Source organism: Rhinoderma darwinii, chromosome 9 (genome assembly GCF_050947455.1).
Source record: "Rhinoderma darwinii isolate aRhiDar2 chromosome 9, aRhiDar2.hap1, whole genome shotgun sequence".
NCBI lineage: Eukaryota > Metazoa > Chordata > Amphibia > Anura > Rhinodermatidae > Rhinoderma > Rhinoderma darwinii.
The window spans coordinates 78611272-78636546 of NC_134695.1; the positions used below are offsets into that span (position 1 = coordinate 78611272).

The 25275-nt window shown below is 38.6% G+C and overlaps 1 protein-coding gene across 1 annotated transcript; it reads left to right on the forward strand.

Moving 5' to 3' along the window:
- The first annotated feature begins 11143 nt into the window (after nucleotides 1–11143).
- Nucleotides 11144–25068, forward strand: USB1 (U6 snRNA biogenesis phosphodiesterase 1). The gene is made up of 6 exons (XM_075837079.1): nucleotides 11144–11290; nucleotides 11371–11554; nucleotides 13184–13237; nucleotides 14635–14740; nucleotides 23651–23734; nucleotides 24890–25068. The coding sequence occupies exons 1-6, from the start codon at nucleotides 11179–11181 to the stop codon at nucleotides 24992–24994; spliced, it is 645 nt and encodes a 214-aa protein (XP_075693194.1). The 5' UTR covers nucleotides 11144–11178; the 3' UTR covers nucleotides 24995–25068.
- The last annotated feature ends 207 nt before the right edge of the window (nucleotides 25069–25275 follow it).

Sequence of the window (25275 nt, forward strand, 5' to 3'; positions counted from 1 at the left end):
GGAGGTGTTATTATTATTATATATTATATGGAGGTGTTATTATTATATGGAGGTGTTATTATTATTATTATATATTATATGGAGGTGTTATTATTATTATTATATATTATATGGAGGTGTTATTATTATTATTATTATATGGAGTTGTTATTATTATTATTATATATTATATGGAGGTGTTATTATTATTATTATATGGAGGTGTTATTATTATTATTATTATTATTATTATATGGAGGTGTTATTGTTATTATTATTATATGGAGGTGTTATTATTATTATATATTATATGGAGGTGTTATTATTATTATTATATGGAGGTGTTATTATTATTATTATTATTATTATTATATGGAGGTGTTATTATTATTATTATTATTATATATTATATGGAGGTGTTATTATTATTATTATTATTATTATATGGAGGTGTTATTATTATTATTATTATTATATGGAGGTGATATTATTATTATTATTATTATTATTATTATTATATGGAGGTGTTATTATTATTATTATTATTATATATTATATGGAGGTGTTATTATTATTATTATTATTATTATATATTATATGGAGGTGTTATTATTATTATTATATGGAGGTGTTATTATTATTATTATTATATGGAGGTGTTATTATTATTATTATTATTATTATTATTATTATTATTATTATTATATGGAGGTGTTATTATTATTATTATTATATGGAGGTGATATTATTATTATTATTATTATTATTATATGGAGGTGTTATTATTATTATTATTATATATTATATGGAGGTGTTATTATTATTATTATTATTATTATATATTATATGGAGGTGTTATTATTATTATTATTATTATTATATGGAGGTGTTATTATTATTATTATTATTATTATTATTATATGGAGGTGATATTATTATTATTATTATTATATATTATATGGAGGTGTTATTATTATTATTATTATTATTATATGGAGGTGTTATTATTATTATTATTATTATTATATGGAGGTGTTATTATTATTATTATTATTATTATTATTATATGGAGGTGTTATTATTATTATTATTATTATATATTATATGGAGGTGTTATTATTATTATTATTATTATTATTATTATATGGAGGTGTTATTATTATTATTATTATTATATGGAGGTGTTGTTATTATTATTATTATATGGAGGTGTTATTATTATTATTATTATTATATGGAGGTGTTATTATTATTATTATTATTATATGGAGGTGTTATTATTATTATTATTATTATATGGAGGTGTTATTATTATTATATGGAGGTATTATTATTATTATTATTATTATATGGAGGTGTTATTATTATTATTATTATTATTATTATTATTATTATTATATGGAGGTGTTATTATTATTATTATATATTATATGGAGGTGTTATTATTATTATTTATTATTATATGGAGGTGATATTATTATTATTATTATTATTATTATTATTATTATTATATGGAGGTGTTATTATTATTATTATTATATGGAGGTGTTATTATTATTATTATATATTATATGGAGGTGTTATTATTATTATTATTATATATGGAGGTGTTATTATTATTATTATTATTATATGGAGGTGTTATTATTATTATTATTATTATATGGAGGTATTATTATTATTATTATATGGAGGTGTTATTATTATTTATTATTATTATTATTATATGGAGGTGATATTATTATTATTATATGGAGGTGTTATTATTATATGGAGGTGTTATTATTATTATTATTATATGGAGGTGTTATTATTATATGGAGGTGTTATTATTATTATTATTATTATATGGAGGTGATATTATTATTATTATTATTATTATATGGAGGTGTTATTATTATTATTATTATTATTATTATATATTATATGGAGGTGATATTATTATTATATTATTATTATTATTATTATTATTATTATTATATGGAGGTGTTATTATTATTATTATTATTATTATTATTATTATTATTATTATTATTATTATATGGAGGTGATATTATTATTATTATTATTATTATTATTATTATTATTATATGGAGGTGTTATTATTATTATTATTATATGGAGGTGTTATTATTATTATTATTATATGGAGGTGTTATTATTATTATTATTATTATTATTATTATATGGAGGTGTTATTATTATTTATTATTATTATTATTATTATTATATGGAGGTGATATTATTATTATTATTATTATTATATGGAGGTGTTATTATTATTATTATATGGAGGTGTTATTATTATTATATGGAGGTGTTATTATTATTATTATTATTAGGAGGTGTTATTATTATTATTATATGGAGGTGTTATTATTATTATTATTATTATTATATGGAGGTGTTATTATTATTATTATTATTATATGGAGGTGTTATTGTTATTATTATTATATGGAGGTGTTATTATTATTATTATATATTATATGGAGGTGTTATTATTATTATATATTATATGGAGGTGTTATTATTATTATTATTATATGGAGTTGTTATTATTATTATTATTATATGGAGTTGTTATTATTATTATTATTATATGGAGGTGTTATTATTATTATTATATGGAGGTGTTATTATTATTATTATTATTATTATTATTATTATATGGAGGTGTTATTGTTATTATTATTATATGGAGGTGTTATTATTATTATATATTATATGGAGGTGTTATTATTATTATTATATGGAGGTGTTATTATTATTATATATTATATGGAGGTGTTATTATTATTATTATATGGAGGTGTTATTATTATTATATATTATATGGAGGTGTTATTATTATTATTATTATTATTATATATTATATGGAGGTGTTATTATTATTATTATTATTATTATATATTATATGGAGGTGTTATTATTATTATTATTATTATATGGAGGTGTTATTATTATTATTATTATTATTATTATTATATGGAGGTGTTATTATTATTATTATATGGAGGTGTTATTATTATTATTATTATTATTATTATTATTATATGGAGGTGTTATTGTTATTATTATTATATGGAGGTGTTATTATTATTATATATTATATGGAGGTGTTATTATTATTATTATATGGAGGTGTTATTATTATTATATATTATATGGAGGTGTTATTATTATTATTATATGGAGGTGTTATTATTATTATATATTATATGGAGGTGTTATTATTATTATTATTATTATATATTATATGGAGGTGTTATTATTATTATTATTATTATTATATATTATATGGAGGTGTTATTATTATTATTATTATTATATGGAGGTGTTATTATTATTATTATTATTATTATTATTATATGGAGGTGTTATTATTATTATTATTATTATTATTATATGGAGGTGTTATTATTATTATTATTATATGGAGGTGATATTATTATTATTATTATTATTATTATATGGAGGTGTTATTATTATTATTATTATTATATATTATATGGAGGTGTTATTATTATTATTATATATTATATGGAGGTGTTATTATTATTATTATTATTATTATATGGAGGTGTTATTATTATTATTATTATTATATGGAGGTGTTATTATTATTATTATTATTATATGGAGGTGTTATTATTATTATTATTATTATATGGAGGTGTTATTATTATTATTATTATTATATGGAGGTGTTATTATTATTATTATTATTATATGGAGGTGTTATTATTATTATTATTATTATTATTATTATTATATGGAGGTGTTATTATTATTATATATTATATGGAGGTGTTATTATTATATGGAGGTGTTATTGTTATTATTATATATTATATGGAGGTGTTATTATTATTATTATATATTATATGGAGGTGTTATTATTATTATTATATATTATATGGAGGTGTTATTATTATTATTATTATATGGAGGTGTTATTATTATTATTATTATTATTATTATTATATGGAGGTATTATTATTATTATTATTATTATTATTATTATTATATGGAGGTGTTATTATTATTATTATATATTATATGGAGGTGTTATTATTATATGGAGGTGTTATTGTTATTATTATTATATGGAGGTGTTATTATTATTATTATTATTATTATTATTATTATATATTATATGGAGGTGTTATTATTATTATTATATATTATATGGAGGTGTTATTATTATTATTATTATATGGAGTTGTTATTATTATTATTATATATTATATGGAGGTGTTATTATTATTATATGGAGGTGTTATTATTATTATTATTATTATTATTATATGGAGGTGTTATTGTTATTATTATTATATGGAGGTGTTATTATTATTATATATTATATGGAGGTGTTATTATTATTATTATATGGAGGTGTTATTATTATTATTATTATTATTATTATTATTATTATATGGAGGTGTTATTATTATTATTATTATATGGAGGTGTTATTATTATTATTATTATTATTATTATATGGAGGTATTATTATTATTATTATTATTATTATTATATGGAGGTGTTATTATTATTATTATATATTATATGGAGGTGTTATTATTATATGGAGGTGTTATTGTTATTATTATTATATGGAGGTGTTATTATTATTATTATATATTATATGGAGGTGTTATTATTATTATTATATATTATATGGAGGTGTTATTATTATTATTATTATATGGAGTTGTTATTATTATTATTATATATTATATGGAGGTGTTATTATTATTATATGGAGGTGTTATTATATTATTATTATTATTATTATATGGAGGTGTTATTGTTATTATTATTATATGGAGGTGTTATTATTATTATATATTATATGGAGGTGTTATTATTATTATTATATGGAGGTGTTATTATTATTATTATTATTATTATTATATGGAGGTGTTATTATTATTATTATTATTATATATTATATGGAGGTGTTATTATTATTATTATTATTATATATTATATGGAGGTGTTATTATTATTATTATTATTATTATTATATGGAGGTGTTATTATTATTATTATTATTATTATTATATGGAGGTGTTATTATTATTATTATTATTATTATTATTATTATATGGAGGTGTTATTATTATTATTATTATTATATGGAGGTGTTATTATTATTATTATTATATGGAGGTGTTATTATTATTATTATTATTATTATTATTATTATTATTATATATTATATGGAGGTGTTATTATTATTATTATTATTATTATTATATGGAGGTGTTATTATTATTATTATTATATGGAGGTGTTATTATTATTATTATTATTATTATATGGAGGTGTTATTATTATTATTATTATTATTATTATATGGAGGTGTTATTATTATTATTATTATATGGAGGTGTTATTATTATTATTATTATATGGAGGTGTTATTATTATTATTATTATTATATGGAGGTGTTATTATTATTATTATTATTATTATTATTATATGGAGGTGTTATTATTATTATTATTATTATATATTATATGGAGGTGTTATTATTATTATTATTATTATATGGAGGTGTTATTATTATTATTATTATTATTATTATTATATGGAGGTGTTATTATTATTATTATTATATGGAGGTATTATTATTATTATATATTATATGGAGGTGTTATTATTATTATATAGAGGTGTTATTATTATTATTATATGGAGGTGTTATTATTATTATTATTATTATTATTATATGGAGGTGTTATTATTATTATTATTATTATTATATATTATATGGAGGTGTTATTATTATTATTATTATTATTATTATTATTATTATATGGAGGTGTTATTATTATTATTATTATTATTATATGGAGTGTTATTATTATTATTATTATTATTATTATATGGAGGTGTTATTATTATTATTATTATTATTATTATATGGAGGTGTTATTATTATTATTATTATTATATGGAGGTGTTATTATTATTATTATTATTATATGGAGGTGTTATTATTATTATTATTATTATTATATGGAGGTGTTATTATTATTATTATTATTATTATTATTATTATTATTATTATATGGAGGTGTTATTATTATTATATGGAGGTGTTATTATTATTATTATATATTATATGGAGGTGTTATTATTATTATTATTATTATATGGAGGTGTTATTATTATTATATGGAGGTATTATTATTATTATTATTATTATATGGAGGTGTTATTATTATTATTATTATTATTATATGGAGGTGTTATTATTATTATTATTATATGGAGGTGTTATTATTATTATTATTATTATATGGAGGTGTTATTATATGGAGGTGTTATTATTATTATTGTTATTATTATTATTATTATTATATGGAGGTGTTATTATTATTATTATTGTTATTATTATTATTATTATTATATGGAGGTGTTATTATTATTATTATTATTATTATTATTATTATTATGGAGGTGTTATTATTATTATTATTATTATTATTATTATTATATATTATATGGAGGTGTTATTATTATTATTATTATTATTATATATTATATGGAGGTGTTATTATTATTATATGGAGGTATTATTATTATATATTATATGGAGGTGTTATTATTATTATTATTATATATTATATGGAGGTGTTATTATTATTATTATTATATATTATATGGAGGTGTTATTATTATTATTATTATTATATGGAGGTGTTATTATTATTATTATTATATGGAGGTGTTATTATTATTATTATTATTATTATTATTATTATATGGAGGTGTTATTATTATTATTATTATATGGAGGTGATATTATTATTATTATTATTATTATTATTATATGGAGGTGATATTATTATTATTATTATTATTATTATTATTATATATTATATGGAGGTGTTATTATTATTATTATTATTATTATATGGAGGTATTATTATTATTATTATTATTATATGGAGGTATTATTATTATTATTATATATTATATGGAGGTGTTATTATTATTATTATTATTATTATTATTATATATTATATGGAGGTGTTATTATTATTATTATTATTATTATTATTATTATTATATGGAGGTGTTATTATTATTATTATTATATATTATATGGAGGTGTTATTATTATTATTATTATTATTATATATTATATGGAGGTGTTATTATTATTATTATTATTATATATTATATGGAGGTGTTATTATTATTATTATATATTATATGGAGGTGTTATTATTATTATTATTATATGGAGGTGTTATTATTATTATTATTATTATTATTATTATTATATATTATATGGAGGTGTTATTATTATTATTATTATATGGAGGTGTTATTATTATTATTATTATTATATGGAGGTGTTATTATTATTATATATTATATGGAGGTGTTATTATTATTATTAACTATTATTATTATTATATGGAGGTGTTATTATTATTATTATTATATATGGAGGTGTTATTATTATTATTATTATTATTATTATTATTATATGGAGGTGTTATTATTATTATTATTATTATATATTATATGGAGGTGTTATTATTATTATTATTATTATATATTATATGGAGGTGTTATTATTATTATTATTATTATATATTATATGGAGGTGTTATTATTATTATTATTATATGGAGGTATTATTATTATTATTATTATTATTATTATTATTATTATATGGAGGTATTATTATTATTATTATATATTATATGGAGGTGTTATTATTATTATTATATATTATATGGAGGTGTTATTATTATTATTATTATTATTATTATTATTATTATATGGAGGTGTTATTATTATTATATATTATATGGAGGTGTTATTATTATTATTATTATTATTATTATTATATGGAGGTGTTATTATTATTATTATTATTATATATTATATGGAGGTGTTATTATTATTATTATATATTATATGGAGGTGTTATTATTATTATTATTATATATTATATGGAGGTGTTATTATTATTATTATTATTATTATATATTATATGGAGGTGATATTATTATTATTATTATTATTATTATTATTATTATATGGAGGTGTTATTATTATTATTATTATTATTATTATATATTATATGGAGGTGTTATTATTATTATTATTATTATTATATGGAGGTGTTATTATTATTATTATTATTATTATATGGAGGTGTTATTATTATTATTATTATTATTATTATTATATGGAGGTATTATTATTATTATTATTATTATTATTATTATTATTATTATATGGAGGTATTATTATTATTATTATTATATGGAGGTGATATTATTATTATTATTATTATTATTATATGGAGGTGTTATTATTATTATTATATGGAGGTGTTATTATTATTATTATTATTATTATTATTATATGGAGGTATTATTATTATTATTATTATTATTATTATTATTATTATATGGAGGTATTATTATTATTATTATTATATGGAGGTGTTATTATTATTATTATTATTATTATTATTATATATTATATGGAGGTGTTATTATTATTATTATTGTTATTATTATTATATGGAGGTGATATTATTATTATTATTATTATTATTATATGGAGGTGTTATTATTATTATATTATTATTATTATATATTATATGGAGGTGTTATTCTTATTATTATTATTATTATTATATGGAGGTGTTATTATTATTATTATTATTATTATTATATGGAGGTGTTATTATTATTATTATTATTATATGGAGGTATTATTATTATTATTATTATATGGAGGTGTTATTATTATTATTATATGGAGGTGTTATTATTATTATTATTATTATTATATGGAGGTGTTATTATTATTATTATATGGAGGTGTTATTATTATTATTATTATTATTATTATTATATGGAGGTGTTATTATTATTATTATATATTATATGGAGGTATTATTATTATTATTATTATTATATGGAGGTGTTATTATTATTATTATTATATATTATATGGAGGTGTTATTATTATTATTATTATTATTATATGGAGGTGATATTATTATTATTATTATTATTATTATTATTATATGGAGGTATTATTATTATTATTATTATTATTATTATTATTATATGGAGGTGATATTATTATTATTATTATATGGAGTTGTTATTATTATTATTATTATATGGAGGTATTATTATTATTATTATTATATGGAGGTGTTATTATTATTATTATATGGAGGTGTTATTATTATTATTATTATTATTATATGGAGGTGTTATTATTATTATTATATGGAGGTGTTATTATTATTATTATTATTATATGGAGGTATTATTATTATTATTATTATATGGAGGTGTTATTATTATTATTATATGGAGGTGTTATTATTATTATTATTATTATTATATGGAGGTGTTATTATTATTATTATATGGAGGTGTTATTATTATTATATTATTATTATTATTATATGGAGGTGTTATTATTATTATTATATATTATATGGAGGTATTATTATTATTATTATTATTATATGGAGGTGTTATTATTATTATTATTATATATTATATGGAGGTGTTATATTATTATTATTATTATTATTATATGGAGGTGATATTATTATTATTATTATTATTATTATTATTATATGGAGGTATTATTATTATTATTATTATTATTATTATTATATGGAGGTGATATTATTATTATTATTATATGGAGTTGTTATTATTATTATTATTATATGGAGGTATTATTATTATTATTATTATATGGAGGTGTTATTATTATTATTATATGGAGGTGTTATTATTATTATTATTATTATTATATGGAGGTGTTATTATTATTATTATATGGAGGTGTTATTATTATTATTATTATTATTATTATTATATGGAGGTGTTATTATTATTATTATATATTATATGGAGGTATTATTATTATTATTATTATTATATGGAGGTGTTATTATTATTATTATTATTATATGGAGGTGTTATTATTATTATTATTATTATATGGAGGTGTTATTATTATTATTATTATTATTATTATTATATGGAGGTGTTATTATTATTATTATTATTATTATTATTATATGGAGGTATAATTATTATTATTATTATTATATGGAGGTGTTATTATTATTATTATTATTATATGGAGGTGTTATTATTATTATTATTATATGGAGGTATAATTATTATTATTATTATTATATGGAGGTGTTATTATTATTATTATTATTATATGGAGGTGTTATTATTATTATTATTATTATATGGAGGTGTTATTATTATTATTATTATTATTATATGGAGGTGTTATTATTATTATTATTATTATATGGAGGTATAATTATTATTATTATTATTATATGGAGGTGTTATTATTATTATTATTATATGGAGGTGTTATTATTATTATTATTATTATATGGAGGTGTTATTATTATTATTATTATATGGAGGTGTTATTATTATTATATATTATATGGAGGTGTTATTATTATTATTATTATTATATGGAGGTGTTATTATTATTATTATTATTATTATTATTATTATTATTATATGGAGGTGTTATTATTATTATTATTATTATTATTATTATTATTATTATTATATGGAGGTGTTATTATTATTATTATTATTATTATTATTATTATTATTATATGGAGGTGATATTATTATTATTATTATTATTATTATTATTATTATTATATGGAGGTGTTATTATTATTATTATTATTATTATTATTATATGGAGGTGTTATTGCGATTACTAAGTATTTTAGGAATATTTGTATTTTTTGGCAGAGTCCAAGTATTCTCATATATGCCCTTCGTCCCCACCCTCCAAAGTGTCAATCCGCAGCGGGGGTGCGGGCATACATGGATATACTCGGACTCTTCGCCTCCAGAGTGGCCGACATATTCCTAAACTACTGAAAACGATCAAATAAATGATGGATCCGCTTTATAAGCTGCATTTTATATTTACTCGTCTTGTCTTTATCTTATATTGATGATCTGAAAAATGTGACAAATTAGCAAAAAAATAAATGGGGTGAGGGGCACGCACTTTCCCCAGCACTGTGTGTTGTAATGATTGTCGTTTTGCGCAGGCTGACGCGATTCTCTCCTCTTGCCCGTAGCCCGACATGTCCGCTCCCTGTCCCGCAGGAGATACTAAGCATGTTCCCAGACCCGGACATTCAGCACCTTGATGATGTCAGTAAACATGGCGGACGTGTGCGCAGCTTCCGTCATGAGCGAGGACACTGGGCGTCTTATGTGTATGCCGTGTGTAAGTGCGAGGAGGGCGGAGCTTGCAGTGATTGGTGGAGCCGGTGCCGGGCGCTTTACCTTTTCTTCTTTTTTTTTCAGTTCACCCCCGTGAGGAATTCCGGGAGATGCTGGAGGAGCTGCAGTCGGCAGCCAGGAAACATGGCGTCACCCTGACCAAGATGGAGGAATTTCACATCAGCCTATCACAGACGGTCATTCTGCGTCACCACTGGATTAATCCGTTTGTCCAGTCACTCAAGGACAGGCTTTGTTTTGTGAGCCGGTGAGTGTTAGAGGTGGAGGGGCAGCAGGGGCCGCCGCTCACAAGTGATGTGCATTGTTTCCTAATATAGAGGAGGGGTGACCTTGTGCCCACTGATCCTGACCGCTAAAGATCCCAATTCGGCAGTCCATTCTTTCCATTTACTATGCAGGGGAATACAATGGATTGCTCCCTGTTATCAGCCATTCCAGGTTGGGTGTGGCCCCCATACAGACATTATATGGGATGTGGGTGGTGGAGCTGTAATGTCCGCACAGAGGTTTTATTCCTTCATCTCTCTGAATTTAAAGAGGCTCTGTCACCAGATTTTGCAGCCCCTATCTGCTATTGCCTGTGATCGGCGCTGCAATGTAGATTACAGTAACGTTTTTATTTTTAAAAAACGAGCATTTTTGGCCAAGTTATGACAATTTTTATATTTATGCAAATGAGGCTTGCAAAAGTACATCTGGGCGTGTATTATGTGTGTTACATCTGGGCGTGTCTTGTGTTTGTTACATCTGGGCGTGTCTTGGGTGTGTTACATCTGGGCGTGTCTTGTGTGTGTAACATCTGGGCGTGTCTTGTGTGTGTTACATCTGGGCGTGTCTTGTGTGTGTTACATCTGGGCGTGTATTGTGTGTGTTACATCTGGGCGTGTATTGTGTGTGTTACATCTGGGCGTGTATTGTGTGTGTTACATCTGGGCGTGTCTTGTGTGTGTTACATCTGGGCGTGTCTTGTGTGTGTTACATCTGGGCGTGTCTTGTGTGTGTAACATCTGGGCGTGTCTTGTGTGTGTTACATCTGGGCGTGTATTGTGTGTGTTACATCTGGACACGCCCAGATGTAACGCACCCAAGACACGCCCAGATGTAACGCACCCAAGACACGCCCAGATGTAACGCACCCAAGACACGCCCAGATGTAACGCACCCAAGACACGCCCAGATGTAACGCACCCAAGACACGCCCAGATGTAACGCACCCAAGACACGCCCAGATGTAACGCACCCCAGACACGCCCAGATGTAACGCACCCCAGACACGCCCGGATGTAACGCACCCCAGACACGCCCGGATGTAACGCACCCCAGACACGCCCGGATGTAACGCACCCCAGACACGCCCGGATGTAACGCACCCCAGACACGCCCAGATGTAACGCACCCCAGACACGCCCAGATGTAACGCACCCCAGACACGCCCAGATGTAACGCACCCCAGACACGCCCAGATGTAACGCACCCCAGACACGCCCAGATGTAACGCACCCCAGACACGCCCAGATGTAACGCACCCCAGACACGCCCAGATGTAACGCACCCCAGACACGCCCAGATGTAACGCACCCCAGACACGCCCAGATGTAACGCACCCCAGACACGCCCAGATGTAACGCACCCCAGACACGCCCAGATGTAACGCACCCCAGACACGCCCAGATGTACTTTTGCAAGCCTCATTTGCATAAATATAAAAATGGTCATAACTTGGCCAAAAATGCTAGTTTTTTTAAAAATAAAAACGTTACTGGAATCTACATTGCAGCGCCGATCACAGGCAATAGCAGATAGGGGCTGCAAAATCTGGTGACAGAGCCTCTTTAAGTAACACGAGAATTTTCCTGCTGTCATTGTCCTGTGCCAGATTCCTGTGTGTTGCTGACCGGCTAAAGGTTTATGTGAACGAAGAGAAGACCAGGTGAGGGCGGCCTGTGATGTGTCCGGTTGTGTGGTGTAGAGGGGGAGGGCGGCCTGTGTTGTGTTCGGTTGTGTGGTGTAGAGGGGGAGGGCGGCCTGTGATGTGTCCGGTTGTGTGGTGTAGAGGGGGAGGGCGGCCTGTGATGTGTCAGGTTGTGTGGTGTAGAGGGGGAGGGCGGCCTGTGATGTGTCCGGTTGTGTGGTGTAGAGGGGGAGGGCGGCCTGTGATGTGTCCGGTTGTGTGGTGTAGAGGGGGAGGGCGGCCTGTGTTGTGTTCGGTTGTGTGGTGTAGAGGGGGAGGGCGGCCTGTGATGTGTCCGGTTGTGTGGTGTAGAGGGGGAGGGCGGCCTGTGATGTGTCAGGTTGTGTGGTGTAGAGGAGGTGGGCGGCCTGTGATGTGTCCGGTTGTGTGGTGTAGAGGGGGAGGGCGGCCTGTGATGTGTCAGGTTGTGTGGTGTAGAGGAGGTGGGCGGCCTGTGATGTGTCCGGTTGTGTGGTGTAGAGGGGGAGGGCGGCCTGTGATGTGTCAGGTTGCGTGGTGTAGAGGGGGAGGGAGGCCTGTGATGTGTCAGGTTGCGTGGTGTAGAGGAGGAGGGCGGCCTTTGATGTGTCCGGTTGCGTGGTGTAGAGGAGGTGGGTGGCCTGTGATGTGTCCGGTTGCGTGGTGTAGAGGGGGAGGGCGGCCTGTGATGTGTCCGGTTGCGTGGTGTAGAGGGGGAGGGCGGCCTGTGATGTGTCCGGTTGCGTGGTGCAGAGGGGGAGGGCGGCCTGTGATGTGTCCGGTTGCGTGGTGTAGAGGGGGAGGGCGGCCTGTGATGTGTCCGGTTGTGTGGTGTAGAGGGGGAGGGCGGCCTGTGATGTGTCCGGTTGTGTGGTGTAGAGGAGGAGGGCGGCCTGTGATGTGTCAGGTTGTGTGGTGTAGAGGGGGAGGGAGGCCTGTGATGTGTCCGGTTGTGTGGTGTAGAGGGGGAGGGCGGCCTGTGATGTGTCCGGTTGTGTGGTGTAGAGGGGGAGGGCGGCCTGTGATGTGTCCGGTTGTGTGGTGTAGAGGGGGAGGACGGCCTGTGATGTGTCCGGTTGTGTGGTGTAGAGGGGGAGGGCGGCCTGTGATGTGTCAGGTTGTGTGGTGTAGAGGGGGAGGGCGGCCTGTGATGTGTCCGGTTGTGTGGTGTAGAGGGGGAGGGCGGCCTGTGATGTGTCCGGTTGTGTGGTGTAGAGGGGGAGGGCGGCCTGTGATGTGTCAGGTTGTGTGGTGTAGAGGGGGAGGGAGGGAGGCCTGTGATGTGTCCGGTTGTGTGGGGGAGAGTCATGTGGACGTTCTGGTGTGCCAGTCTGTATGAGCTGTCGCTTGACCTGGACGTTGGGCTCTTCTGTGACTCCTGGCTCCTCTCTATACAGAACGTTCTTGGGGATGGAAGTGATGACTGGACATCAGCAGCTCCTGGAGGTCGTGTCAGAAGTGGACAAGTCATTACAGGAGTTTAATCTGGAGACTTTTTACCAGGTCAGAGACTTTCTTCCGTCAGTGAAGGCGACTGACGACAGCTGCTCCCATCCTCCGAACTATTTATAAGGCTTTATTCAGATGACCGGGTGTTAAATTGGCTGTGACAAACTTGTTTTTCACGACCGATTTGCACCCATATGGGACCCGTTTTCACGGCTCCCTCATAAACTTGAGTCTGTTGAGGGATGCGGGAAAACGGGCAAAAACAGGACATGTCCTATTTTTTCCTGGGCTGACAGTCCGTTAAAAAAACGTCTGTGTGAATAACCCCATAGACATGTGTTGATTTCAATGCATCCAAGCGATGGCCGTTAAAAAAATTAAAAAAAAGTCCGTCACCCGCTGCGTTTCCCTGTCATCTAACAGATCGCAAAAAATCTCCCTAATAATCCTGAGCTGAATTATCATTTTATTATCTACCACAAATAATCCTTTATAATTGTGCCCGCGTGATGTTCTTGGGGTCAGCGAACCACGGGAGGTACCGCCAGAACAATAGGACTGTGCGTCCCTCCATCCACGTGACATGGTAGGTTTCCGGGATTGTACGGAGGGCTGACAACTGTCTCTAGGATTTACTAAGCGCTCTCCACCAATATCAATGTATAAGGACGGGAGTATGAAACGACATGAGCGTGCCCCATAGTATCGCCACAGACAGGACGGCCTCCGAATAACGTGATGCCAATCGCCACCGTACCACACAAGCCTGGAAATGTCTCATGTACGCAGTCTAATTGTTCGGGGGCATTCCTTAGGGCCCGTTCACATCACATTTTTATCATTTACATTGGGAAGCCCCCTTCATATTAAACATCTCCACGGGCTCCATTAGCACGATAGAGGCCAGCAGCGCGTCCTTTTGGCCTCCGTCGGGCTGGTATACTCTGCTATTCCATACGGAGGAATCCCACAAAGAAAGAACTGTATGCCACGTGTTATATTGTGGCAAAACCGGGTCAGTGGGGGTCGGTTTACGCCATGAGATTGTTGGCGATAGATTCAGGCGACACAGATTAACAGGGGACAAGCCACAGCGGCGCGTTTATTAACAGGGACAGACACACACAGAACCAATGCATCGCTGCTTCTCCCCTCTGGGCTGGATGGGACAGGCTACCTCACTATGGGGTCTCTCCACTGTACCTTTCATCCTTTGGGGTGTCTCCAGATCCTCCTTAGTTAGATGGGACTCCAGCACTTGTCCTCTATTACTGTCCCTAGGTCAGGTACCATCTCTGAGGTAGACAGCCCCTGCCTGCAGCTCACACTGCTATCTCATCCTCTCCTGGACAGCAACTAAACTGAGAACTCATCCAGCACCACTATATCCCTCACTCACCCCTCCCTTTTTCTTATTTACATTACACATGTTCCCGCTCTCTGCCTGTGACTCATTCTCCTTCAGTATAAGATTAACCCTAGAGGGGGAGGACAGTGAAGCAGCACTCAATACAATATAATATAAAACAACTGGTTATCAAACATAACGTAATGCATTTTGAGGGGACATATCCCCATCTAGCACCGGGCGCCATCTAAGCTATGGCACCCGGATGGCGGGAGTGCGATGGTTTGCGGGAGGCTTAACCTGTATTTGGGTACAATGCCTGTAACCGTCACCCGTTCCGCCACAGACCTCCCCCAGCTTAGATCCAGAATCAGTCCTGCTGACCCTCTGTCGGGTCAGTGATGAGATCTGGGCCCGGTGCTGTCAGTCTCCGCCCATCAGTGTCCTGCTGCCGAGAGAGTCCATCAGCATTCCCGTGGTCCCGGCCCTTTTTATGAGAGATGGTAAAGTTATAGGATTGTAAGGCCAGGCTCCACTGTAGTAAACGCCATTGTCCCCGGCGGTTCGGTTCAACCAACTGAGAGGACTGTGGTCTGTGACTATTGTGAACTCCCTCCCATAAACGTAGGGCTGGAGCTTCTTTAGAGCCCACACGCAGCCAGGCACTCCTTCTCAATGGTTGCGTATGCCCTCTCTCGGTCCAGCAATTCCGGGAGAGGTACGCGACCGGGTGTTCGTGGCCCGCCTGGTCCACTTGGCTCAGTACCGCTCCCAGCCCGACGTCTGAGGCATCGGTTTGGACTATGAACCGCCGGTGGAAGTCAGGGGCAGCCAGGACAGGGGAGGTGGAGAGGGCAGTCTTAAGGCTCCCGAAGGCCGCCTCACAGTCAGGGGACCAGGGCATCAGTCGACTGAACCTTTTGGACGTCAAGTCGGTCAAGGGCTTGGCCAGGGTACTATACTGCGGGATGAATTTTCCGTAGTCCCTGTGACTCCCAGAAAGGCCCTAACCTGCTTCTGGTTGGCCGGCCGGGGCCAATGGAGAATGGCCTCCACCTTGGCCGGCTCGGGGCGGATCTGTCCGCTGCCCACTCGGTGCCCAGGTAGGCGACTTCTGCCATCCCCATCTGGCACTTGTCGGGGCGGATGGTGAGGCCGGCATACCGGATGCGCTCCAGGATCTGCACCACGTGCCCCAAGTGTTCCTCCCAAGTCTCGCTAAAGATAGCGATATCGTCCAGGTAGGCCTGGGCAAACTCCTGACACCCCACGAGGATCCGGTCGACCACCCACTGGAAGGTCGCGGGGGCGTTCTTCATCCCGAACGGCATGCACGTAAATTCAAACAGGCCGAACGGGGTGATGAACGCCGAGCGCTCTTGGGCTTCCTTGGTCAGAGGAATCTGCCAGTAGCCCTTGCTGAGATCCAGAGTGGACATGAAGCGTGCCCCTCCCAGCCTATCGAGCAGCTCATCAATCCGGGGCATCGGATAGGCATCCGTAACGGTTACCTCGTTCAGCCGCCGGTAGTCTACACAGAACCTCGTGGTTTTGTCCTTCTTGGGGACCAACACAACGCCGGCGGCCCAAGGACTGTGAGATGGTACAATGACCCCCATCTCCAGCATTTCTTCTACTTCTTTTCTCATCGCGGTCAGCACTGAGGGAGCCACTCGGAACGCGGGCTGCCTCAGGGGTCGGGCTCCTCCAGTGTCGACCTCGTGAGCGACTAGGGAGGTACGTCCGGGGGACACGGTGAACAGGGCCTCCTGGGCTGCTAACACCTCCCCCATCTCCCTACTCTGCAAGCGCGATAGCTGGACTTCAAGCTGCACATCTGCCAGCCCTGTCTGGCGTCGGGCCTCTGCCAGTAGGTCAGGGATGCGGTCCACGTCAGGGTTGTCCATGGGCGGGCAGCATATCGCGACCGCTCCTACCTCCCTTACCACATAGGCCTTGAGCCGGTTTATGTGGTAGTGCCGTACCCGGTTTTCTGCTTTGTCGTGGGCTACTAGGTAGTTCGTCGTCCCCTGTCGCCCCACTACAGTGTACGGTCCAGCCCAATTGGCCTGCAACTTGTTGCCTCGTACTGGCGCGAGGACCAGTACCTTCTCCCCCACCCCCAGCTCTCGGGGTCGGGCGCTACGGTTGTACTCGTCCCTTTGACGGCTTCGAGCTACTTCCAATCGCTGATGGGCCAAATCCATCAGCCGTGCTAGGCGCTCCCTCATTTGGCTCACATAGTCTACTACCGGGATCTCCGGGCTTGCAAACTTCCCTTCCCAACCTTCCCGGACTAAGTCCAAGGGTCCCCGGACCCGCCTCGCGAACAGCAACTCGAATGGGGAGTGCCCGGTAGACTACTGCGGCACCTCTCGATAGGCAAAGAGAAGCTGCTGCAAGGAGCGGTCCCAGTCTCTCCCCTCCGAGTGGACGTATCGGAGTAGCAACTGCTTGAGTGTACCGTTGAACCTTTCACACAGTCCGTTCGTTTGGGGGTGGTAGGCGATGGTTCTTAGAGAACTCACCCCGTGCCGATTCCAGAAGTCCTGCATGAGTTCTCCCTGGAATTGAGATCCCTGGTCTGTGAGTACCTCACGCGGGAACCCCACCCGGCTGAAGATGTCCATGAGTACCTGGGCGACGTGCTCGGCATCTATGGAGGACAGAGCCACTGCGTCCGGGTATCTGGTAGCGAAGTCTACCAGGGTTAGGATGTAACACTTTCCCCCTCGGCTGGGGGATTAATGGGGCCAACCAGATCTATGGCCACCCGCTGGAAGGGCTCTCGGATGAGGGGCAGCTGCTTGAGCGGCACCTTGCGCGGGGCCCCCGCCACCCGTTGGCAGACAGGGCACGAAGCTCGGTACCGCCGCACGTCCTCAGTCAGCCCTGGCCAAAAGAAAGCCTTCGAGAGCCGGGCCCTGGTGGACCTGGTCCCAGTGTGACTCGCCGTGGGTATATCGTGGGCCAGGGCTAATAGTCATGTACGGTAGGCTTGGGGAACAAGCAGCTGTTTGGAGGCGGTCCAGGGCGACGCGGGCTTGGTCGGGGCTTTGACCCGGTACAACAGCCCGTTGTCCCACTGGAACCCTGCCTGGGCCCCTCCACTGGGTGGTCGATCGGCCAGGCTACGGGCAGAGGACAGGGAAGGATCCGTATGCTGGGCCTCCCTAAAAGCGACCCTATCCACCTCCCCCAGGTCTGTCGGGGGGTTCGTCAGGTCGGTCAGTTGTGAGGCGTCAGGGGCTTGGGTACTTCCCACCGGCGGTTCAGGGGACGGGGCTTCCGGGAGAGGAGCCTCGGTGGTTACACGGGTCGGTGGTGGAGGCCGGTAAAGGTTCTCCCGGGCTTGGCTGCGGGTCACGGCCCCAGCGAACTGACTTGTGAGACCGTTCCCAAGGTCGTTCCCCAATAAGACATCGGCGGGGAGATCCGGCATGAGGCCGACTTCGACCTCCCCTTTTCCGGGGCCCCAGTCCAGGTAGACTCTGGCGCGGGGAATGGACCGCTGCTGTCCGTCCGCCAGGGCAATCCGGGCTAATCGCTTGGGAAGAACCTTAGACTGGGGAACCAGGTCCGCTCTTACCAGGGTGAGGGATGCCCCTGAGTCACGGAGTCCTTGGACGGTGCGGCGTCCCAGCACCACGGGCTGTCGGTGGCCCTGTATGTTGGCAGGGACCTGGTTCGTCACGAGGCTCGCAAGCTCTACGTGGTAGACCACCTCCTCCACCTCTGGTGCATCTAGGAGGTGGTCACACTCATCGGGGTCGCCCGCCTCCGGGCAAAAGGCGACCCAGATTGGGATTGGTCTGGGAAAGGGCACCGTTGATTGTGCCAGGGGGCAGTCCCGTCGGAGGTGCCCCGGCTGGTGGCACCCATAACACTGGCGGGAGTCCGCAGGGCCGCGGACCCTTGGAGGGATCGGGGCGGCCGTAGGCTGCGGCTGGGGTCTCATCGAAGTTGGCCGGGGTGGTTCCGCTATTTTGGTAGGGGCTCGGAGCTCTCGGCGTTGGTCCTGGCGCGGAAGGCTTCTCCACTGGGGTCGGTGGGCCAAGAACTCGTCGGCCAGGGTGGCGGCATCTTCAGGGGTGCTGGGGTAGCGGTCCGCGACGCAGGCACGAACGGGGACCACCATCCTGGAGAGGAGTTGCTCCAAAATGACGAGGTCCTCCAGGGCCTCCCGACTGAAGGCCTTCTTCCCCTCGGCCCACCTGGAGCAGCTTAAGCGGAGCTGGGCTGCCAGTTATACATGGGTACCCTGGCCGGCGAGCGTCAAATTACGGAACCGCTCTCTGTAAGTCTCTGGGGTGATCGCATACCTCTTCAGCAGGGCGTCCCGGAGGCAACCGTAGTCCCGTCAGTCCTCTGGACCTAGGCTCCGGTAGACTTCAAGGGCCCTCCCTTGCAGGCTGGGCCCCACGTAGCGAGCCCATTCGGTGGTGGGGATGTCATGCACCTGTAGCTGTGTCTCCAGCATGGTTAGGTGTGCATCGATATCCGTGGACGAAGGATCCAACTTGGGGAGGTCGTTGTATCGTAGTTGAGGTCTTCGGGGCCCGGCAGGGATTGGGGTTGTTGGTTCTGGGGGTGCCACTGCACGGGCAACGGCCCCAACGATGATCAGGCGCTCGGCCTCGGAGCTTTGAGGCCCCAGAGCGGTCAGCAGATCCCCCATCCGCAGGGCCTGGGTGTCCGAGATGGCGCTACGGCCGGTTCCCTGGCGACTGGCCTGTTCTTCGGGGCAGTAGTGAACGTCACCCTCGGCCATCTCTCCCATCTCGGCCGAGTTCGCCAGGTCCCAGGCTTGGAGCTTCTCAATCAGCCGATCCTTGATGTCGCGGGACGAGAAGGCAATACGCCGGAACCGGCACAGCTCTTGGAGTGTAATTCGGAGGTAGCTGCCATAGGGAACATCCTCTGCTCCGCCGGGAGGATCCATTGAGTCAGGCTCCATGACTGGGGATTTAGGTGTCTGTGGTCCCCCTGTACTGCAGCACGTGTGGCAGTCCGCCCTTGAGGTCTGGTCGCGAAGCGCCGGATGGTACCAGGGTACCTATCCCCTGCCGCTTCCCCAGGAACGGGCTGAATCTATCCCACCGCTGCCACCAAATGTGGCGAAACCGGGTCAGTGGGGGTCGGTTTACGCCAAGAGAATGTGGGCGATAGATTCAGGCGACACAGATTAACAGGGGACAAGCCACAGCGGCGCGTTTATTAACAGGGACAGACACACAGAACCAATGCATCGCTGCTTCTCCCCTCTGGGCTGGATGGGACAGGCTACCTCACTATGGGGTCTCTCCACTGTACCTTTCATCCTTTGGGGTGTCTCCAGATCCTCCTTAGTTAGATGGGACTCCAGCACTTGTCCTCTATTACTGTCCCTAGGTCAGGTACCATCTCTGAGGTAGACAGCCCCTGCCTGCAGCTCACACTGCTATCTCATCCTCTCCTGGGCTGCAACTAACTGAGAACTCATCCAGCACCACTATATCCCTCACTCACCCCTCCCTTTTTCTTATTTTACATTACACATGTTCCCGCTCTCTGCCTGTGACTCATTCTCCTTCAGTATAAGATTAACCCTAGAGGGGGAGGACAGTGAAGCAGCACTGAATACAATACAAATCAACTGGTTATCAAACATAACGTAATGCAGTTTGAGGGGACATATCCCCATCTAGCACCGGGCGCCATCTAAGCTATGGCACCCGGATGGCGGAAGTGCGACGGTTTGCGGCAGCTTCACCTGTATTTGGGTACAATGCCTGTAACCGTCACCCGTTCCGCCACATATATGTTTCCTTATCTTGGGAGCCTGTGGGGGACGGATGCCGCTGTATGGTGCCAGTCACATGTATACGATAAACCTTCACCCCGGGGAGCTTTCCCATGGCTGGAATCCCCAGGAGGAGCATCCGGTAGTGCTGTGCCCGGGGGTGGACAGTGACGTCAGGGGCCGGAGGTAGCGCTGTGCCCGGGGGTGGACAGTGACGTCAGGGGCTGGGGATCGCGCTGTGCCCGGGGGTTGACAGTGATGTCAGGGGCTGGGGATGTGCTGTGCCCGGGTGTGGACAGTGACGTCAGGGGCTGGGGATAGCGCTGTGACGTCAGGGGCCGGAGGTAGCACTTTGCCCGGGAGTGGACAGTGACGTCAGGGACCGGAGGTAGCGCTGTGCCTGGGGGTGGACAGTGACGTCAGGGGCCGGAGGTAACGCTGTGCCCGGGGGTGGACACTGACGTCAGGGGCCGGAGGTAACGCTGTGCCCGGGGGTGGACACTGACGTCAGGGGCCAGAGGTAACGCTGTGCCTGGGGGTGGACACTGACGTCAGGGGCCGGAGGTAACGCTGTGCTCGGGGGTGGACAGTGACGTCAGGGGCCGGAGGTAACGCTGTGCCCGGGGTTGGACAGTGACGTCAAGGGCCGGGGATAGCGCTGTGCCCGGGGGTGGACAGTGACGTCAGGGGCCGGAGGTATCGATGTGCCCGGGGGTGGACACTGACGTCAGGGGCCGGGGGTAGCGCTGTGCCCGGGGGTGGACACTGACGTCAGGGGCCGGGGGTAGCGCTATGCCCGGGGGTGGACACTGACGTCAGGGCCGGGGGCAGCGCTGTGCCCGGGGGTGGACAGTGACGACAGGGGCCGGGGGTAGCGCTGTGCCCGAGGGTAGACACTGACGTCAGGGGCCGGAGATAGCGCTGTGCCCGGAGGTGGACACTGACGACAGGGGCCAGGGGTAGCGCTGTGCCCGAGGGTGGACGCTGACGTCAGGGGCCGGAGGTAGCGCTGTGCCCGAGGGTGGACACTGACGTCAGGGGCCGGAGGTAGCGCTGTGCCCGAGGGTGGACACTGACGTCAGGGGCCGGAGGTAGCGCTGTGCCCGAGGGTGGACACTGACGTCAGGGGCCGGAGGTAGCGCTGTGCCCGGGGGTGGCCAGTGACGTCAGGGGCCGGAGGTAGCGCTGTGCCCGGGGGTGGCCAGTGACGTCAGGGGCCGGGGGTAGCGCTGTGCCCGGGGGTGGACAGTGACGACAGGGGCCGGGGGTAGCGCTGTGCCCGGGGGTGGACAGTGACGACAGGGGCCGGGGGTAGCGCTGTGCCCGAGGTTAACACTGACGTCAGGGGCCGGAGGTAGCGCTGTGCCCGGCGGGTTCAGGCGACATCTCGTACTATCTGGCTACACAGTGGGATGCCGCTATCTTCGGCCACGACTCCTCCCGACGTAAGACGAGATTTGAAGGGGCCGTAGTGAGTACAGACCTCCGGACCTCTATGTGGCCACAATTATAAATGATCCGTTTTAATTCAGCTCAGGATTATTAGGATATGAGGCCGATCTGTTGTAAATTTAGTAATCCGCGATGTGGCGTTGTATGTCGACCGCTCACCCTGGAGTCTCTTCCATGTTTCGGTTCGCGCCCCCTATTGTTCTCTGTATACAGGGGGGGCGGGCAGCTCATCTGGTGACCGTTCTTAGGCCCTGTTCACACTGGAGTCATGACTTCCACTATATCACAGAACACCCATCAATTCTCCCCGCAAACCCCATCATATTCATTACACCTCTTGTCCTACGTCCAGTCACTTTGATGCTTTCTTTTTTTCTCCCAGAATCCCTCATTCCATGTCAGCCTGGCCTGGTGTGTGGGTGAAGTGACCGAACCTTTACAGGGGGCCTGTCTGCTGGAACTACAGGTAAGAGTAGTATAAAGGGTGTGGATCTCCTGTCTGATCACATGTAATTATATTATATATCAGTGATGTCAGTAACAGGGGGCGGGGCTGTGACAACCTCTCACACATGATATACAGGCTGGTTGTCAGTAGTAATAGATGAATAGCTGTGACTGTATATAAGATGTGTGGATCTCATGTCTGATCACAGTGTAATTATATTATATATCAGTGATGTCAGTACAGGGGGCGGGGCTGTGACAACCTCTCACACATGATATACAGGCTGGTTGTCAGTAGTAATAGATGAATAGCTGTTACTGTATATAAGATGTGTGGATCTCATGTCTGATCACAATGTAATTATATTATATATCCGTGATGTCAGTAATAGGGGGCGGGGCTGTGACAACCTCTCACACATGATATACAGGCTGGTTGTCAGTAACAGGGGGCGGGGCTGTGACAACCTCTCACACATGATATGCAGGCTGGTTGTCAGTAACAGGGGGCGGGGCTGTGACAACCTCTCACACATGATATACAGGCTGGTTGTCAGTAGTAATAGATGAATAGCTGTTACTGTATATAAGATGTGTGGATCTCATGTCTGATCACAGTGTAATTATATTATATATCAGTGATGTCAGTAACAGGGGGTGGGGCTGTGACAACCTCTCACACATAATATACAGGCTGGTTGCCAGTAGTAATAGATGAATAGCTGTTACTGTATATAAGATGTGTGGATCTCATGTCTGATCACAGTGTAATTATATTATATATCAGTGATGTCAGTAACAGGGGGCGGGGCTGTGACAACCTCTCACACATGATATACAGGCTGGTTGTCAGTAGTAATAGATGAATAGCTGTTACTGTATATAAGATGTGTGGATCTCATGTCTGATCACAGTGTAATTATATTATATATCAGTGATGTCAGTAACAGGGGGTGGAGCTGTGACAACCTCTCACACATGGTATACAGGCTTGTGTCAGTAGTAATAGATGAATAGCTGTGACTGTATATAAGATGTGTGGATCTCATGTCTGATCACAGTGTAATTATATAATATGTCAGTAACAGGGGGCGGAGCTGTGACAACCTCTCAGTAACAGGGGGCGGGGCTGTGACAACCTCTCATTTCCCTTTTATGTTCTTCTTATTTGCAGAAGGTTGTGGATGAGTTTGAAGACTCTGATGTTCTGACTCGTTTCTATGCAGATGAGATTCGCTGTAAGTGCGGTAATCAGGTCTGGTCCGTACCTCTGCGCTGACGAGTCCTGGGCTGTTGAGTATTTCCTCCCTGTTTGTATAATGGTAAAACTTGGTATAAAGTGTTCTGCTTATTTCTCTCTTGTCAGTATATGATTTCTTGTTGTTGCCTGCATGCCCTTCCCCCACAAACCTACATAGGGGCAGCGGCGCCATAACCACATAGCAGAGCCCGTTGCTGGCTGAATGTGGCCCCTGCTCCGGGCTCTCCCGTGTCCGCCTCATCCTCACTCTCTAGCAGCTGCATTGGAGCAGCACACAGCAGGGCACTACCCACAATACT

Excerpts from the sequence above, each read along its gene's own strand:
- USB1 (XM_075837079.1), top strand. The coding sequence starts at position 11,179 with ATGTTCCCAGACCCGGACATTCAGCACCTTGATGATGTCAGTAAACAT. Across the intron at positions 11,291-11,370 it reads GTCTTATGTGTATGCCGTGT|TTCACCCCCGTGAGGAATTC; the intron begins GTAAGTGCGAGG and ends TTTTTTTTTCAG. Across the intron at positions 14,741-23,650 it reads ATCTGGAGACTTTTTACCAG|AATCCCTCATTCCATGTCAG; the intron begins GTCAGAGACTTT and ends TTTTTCTCCCAG.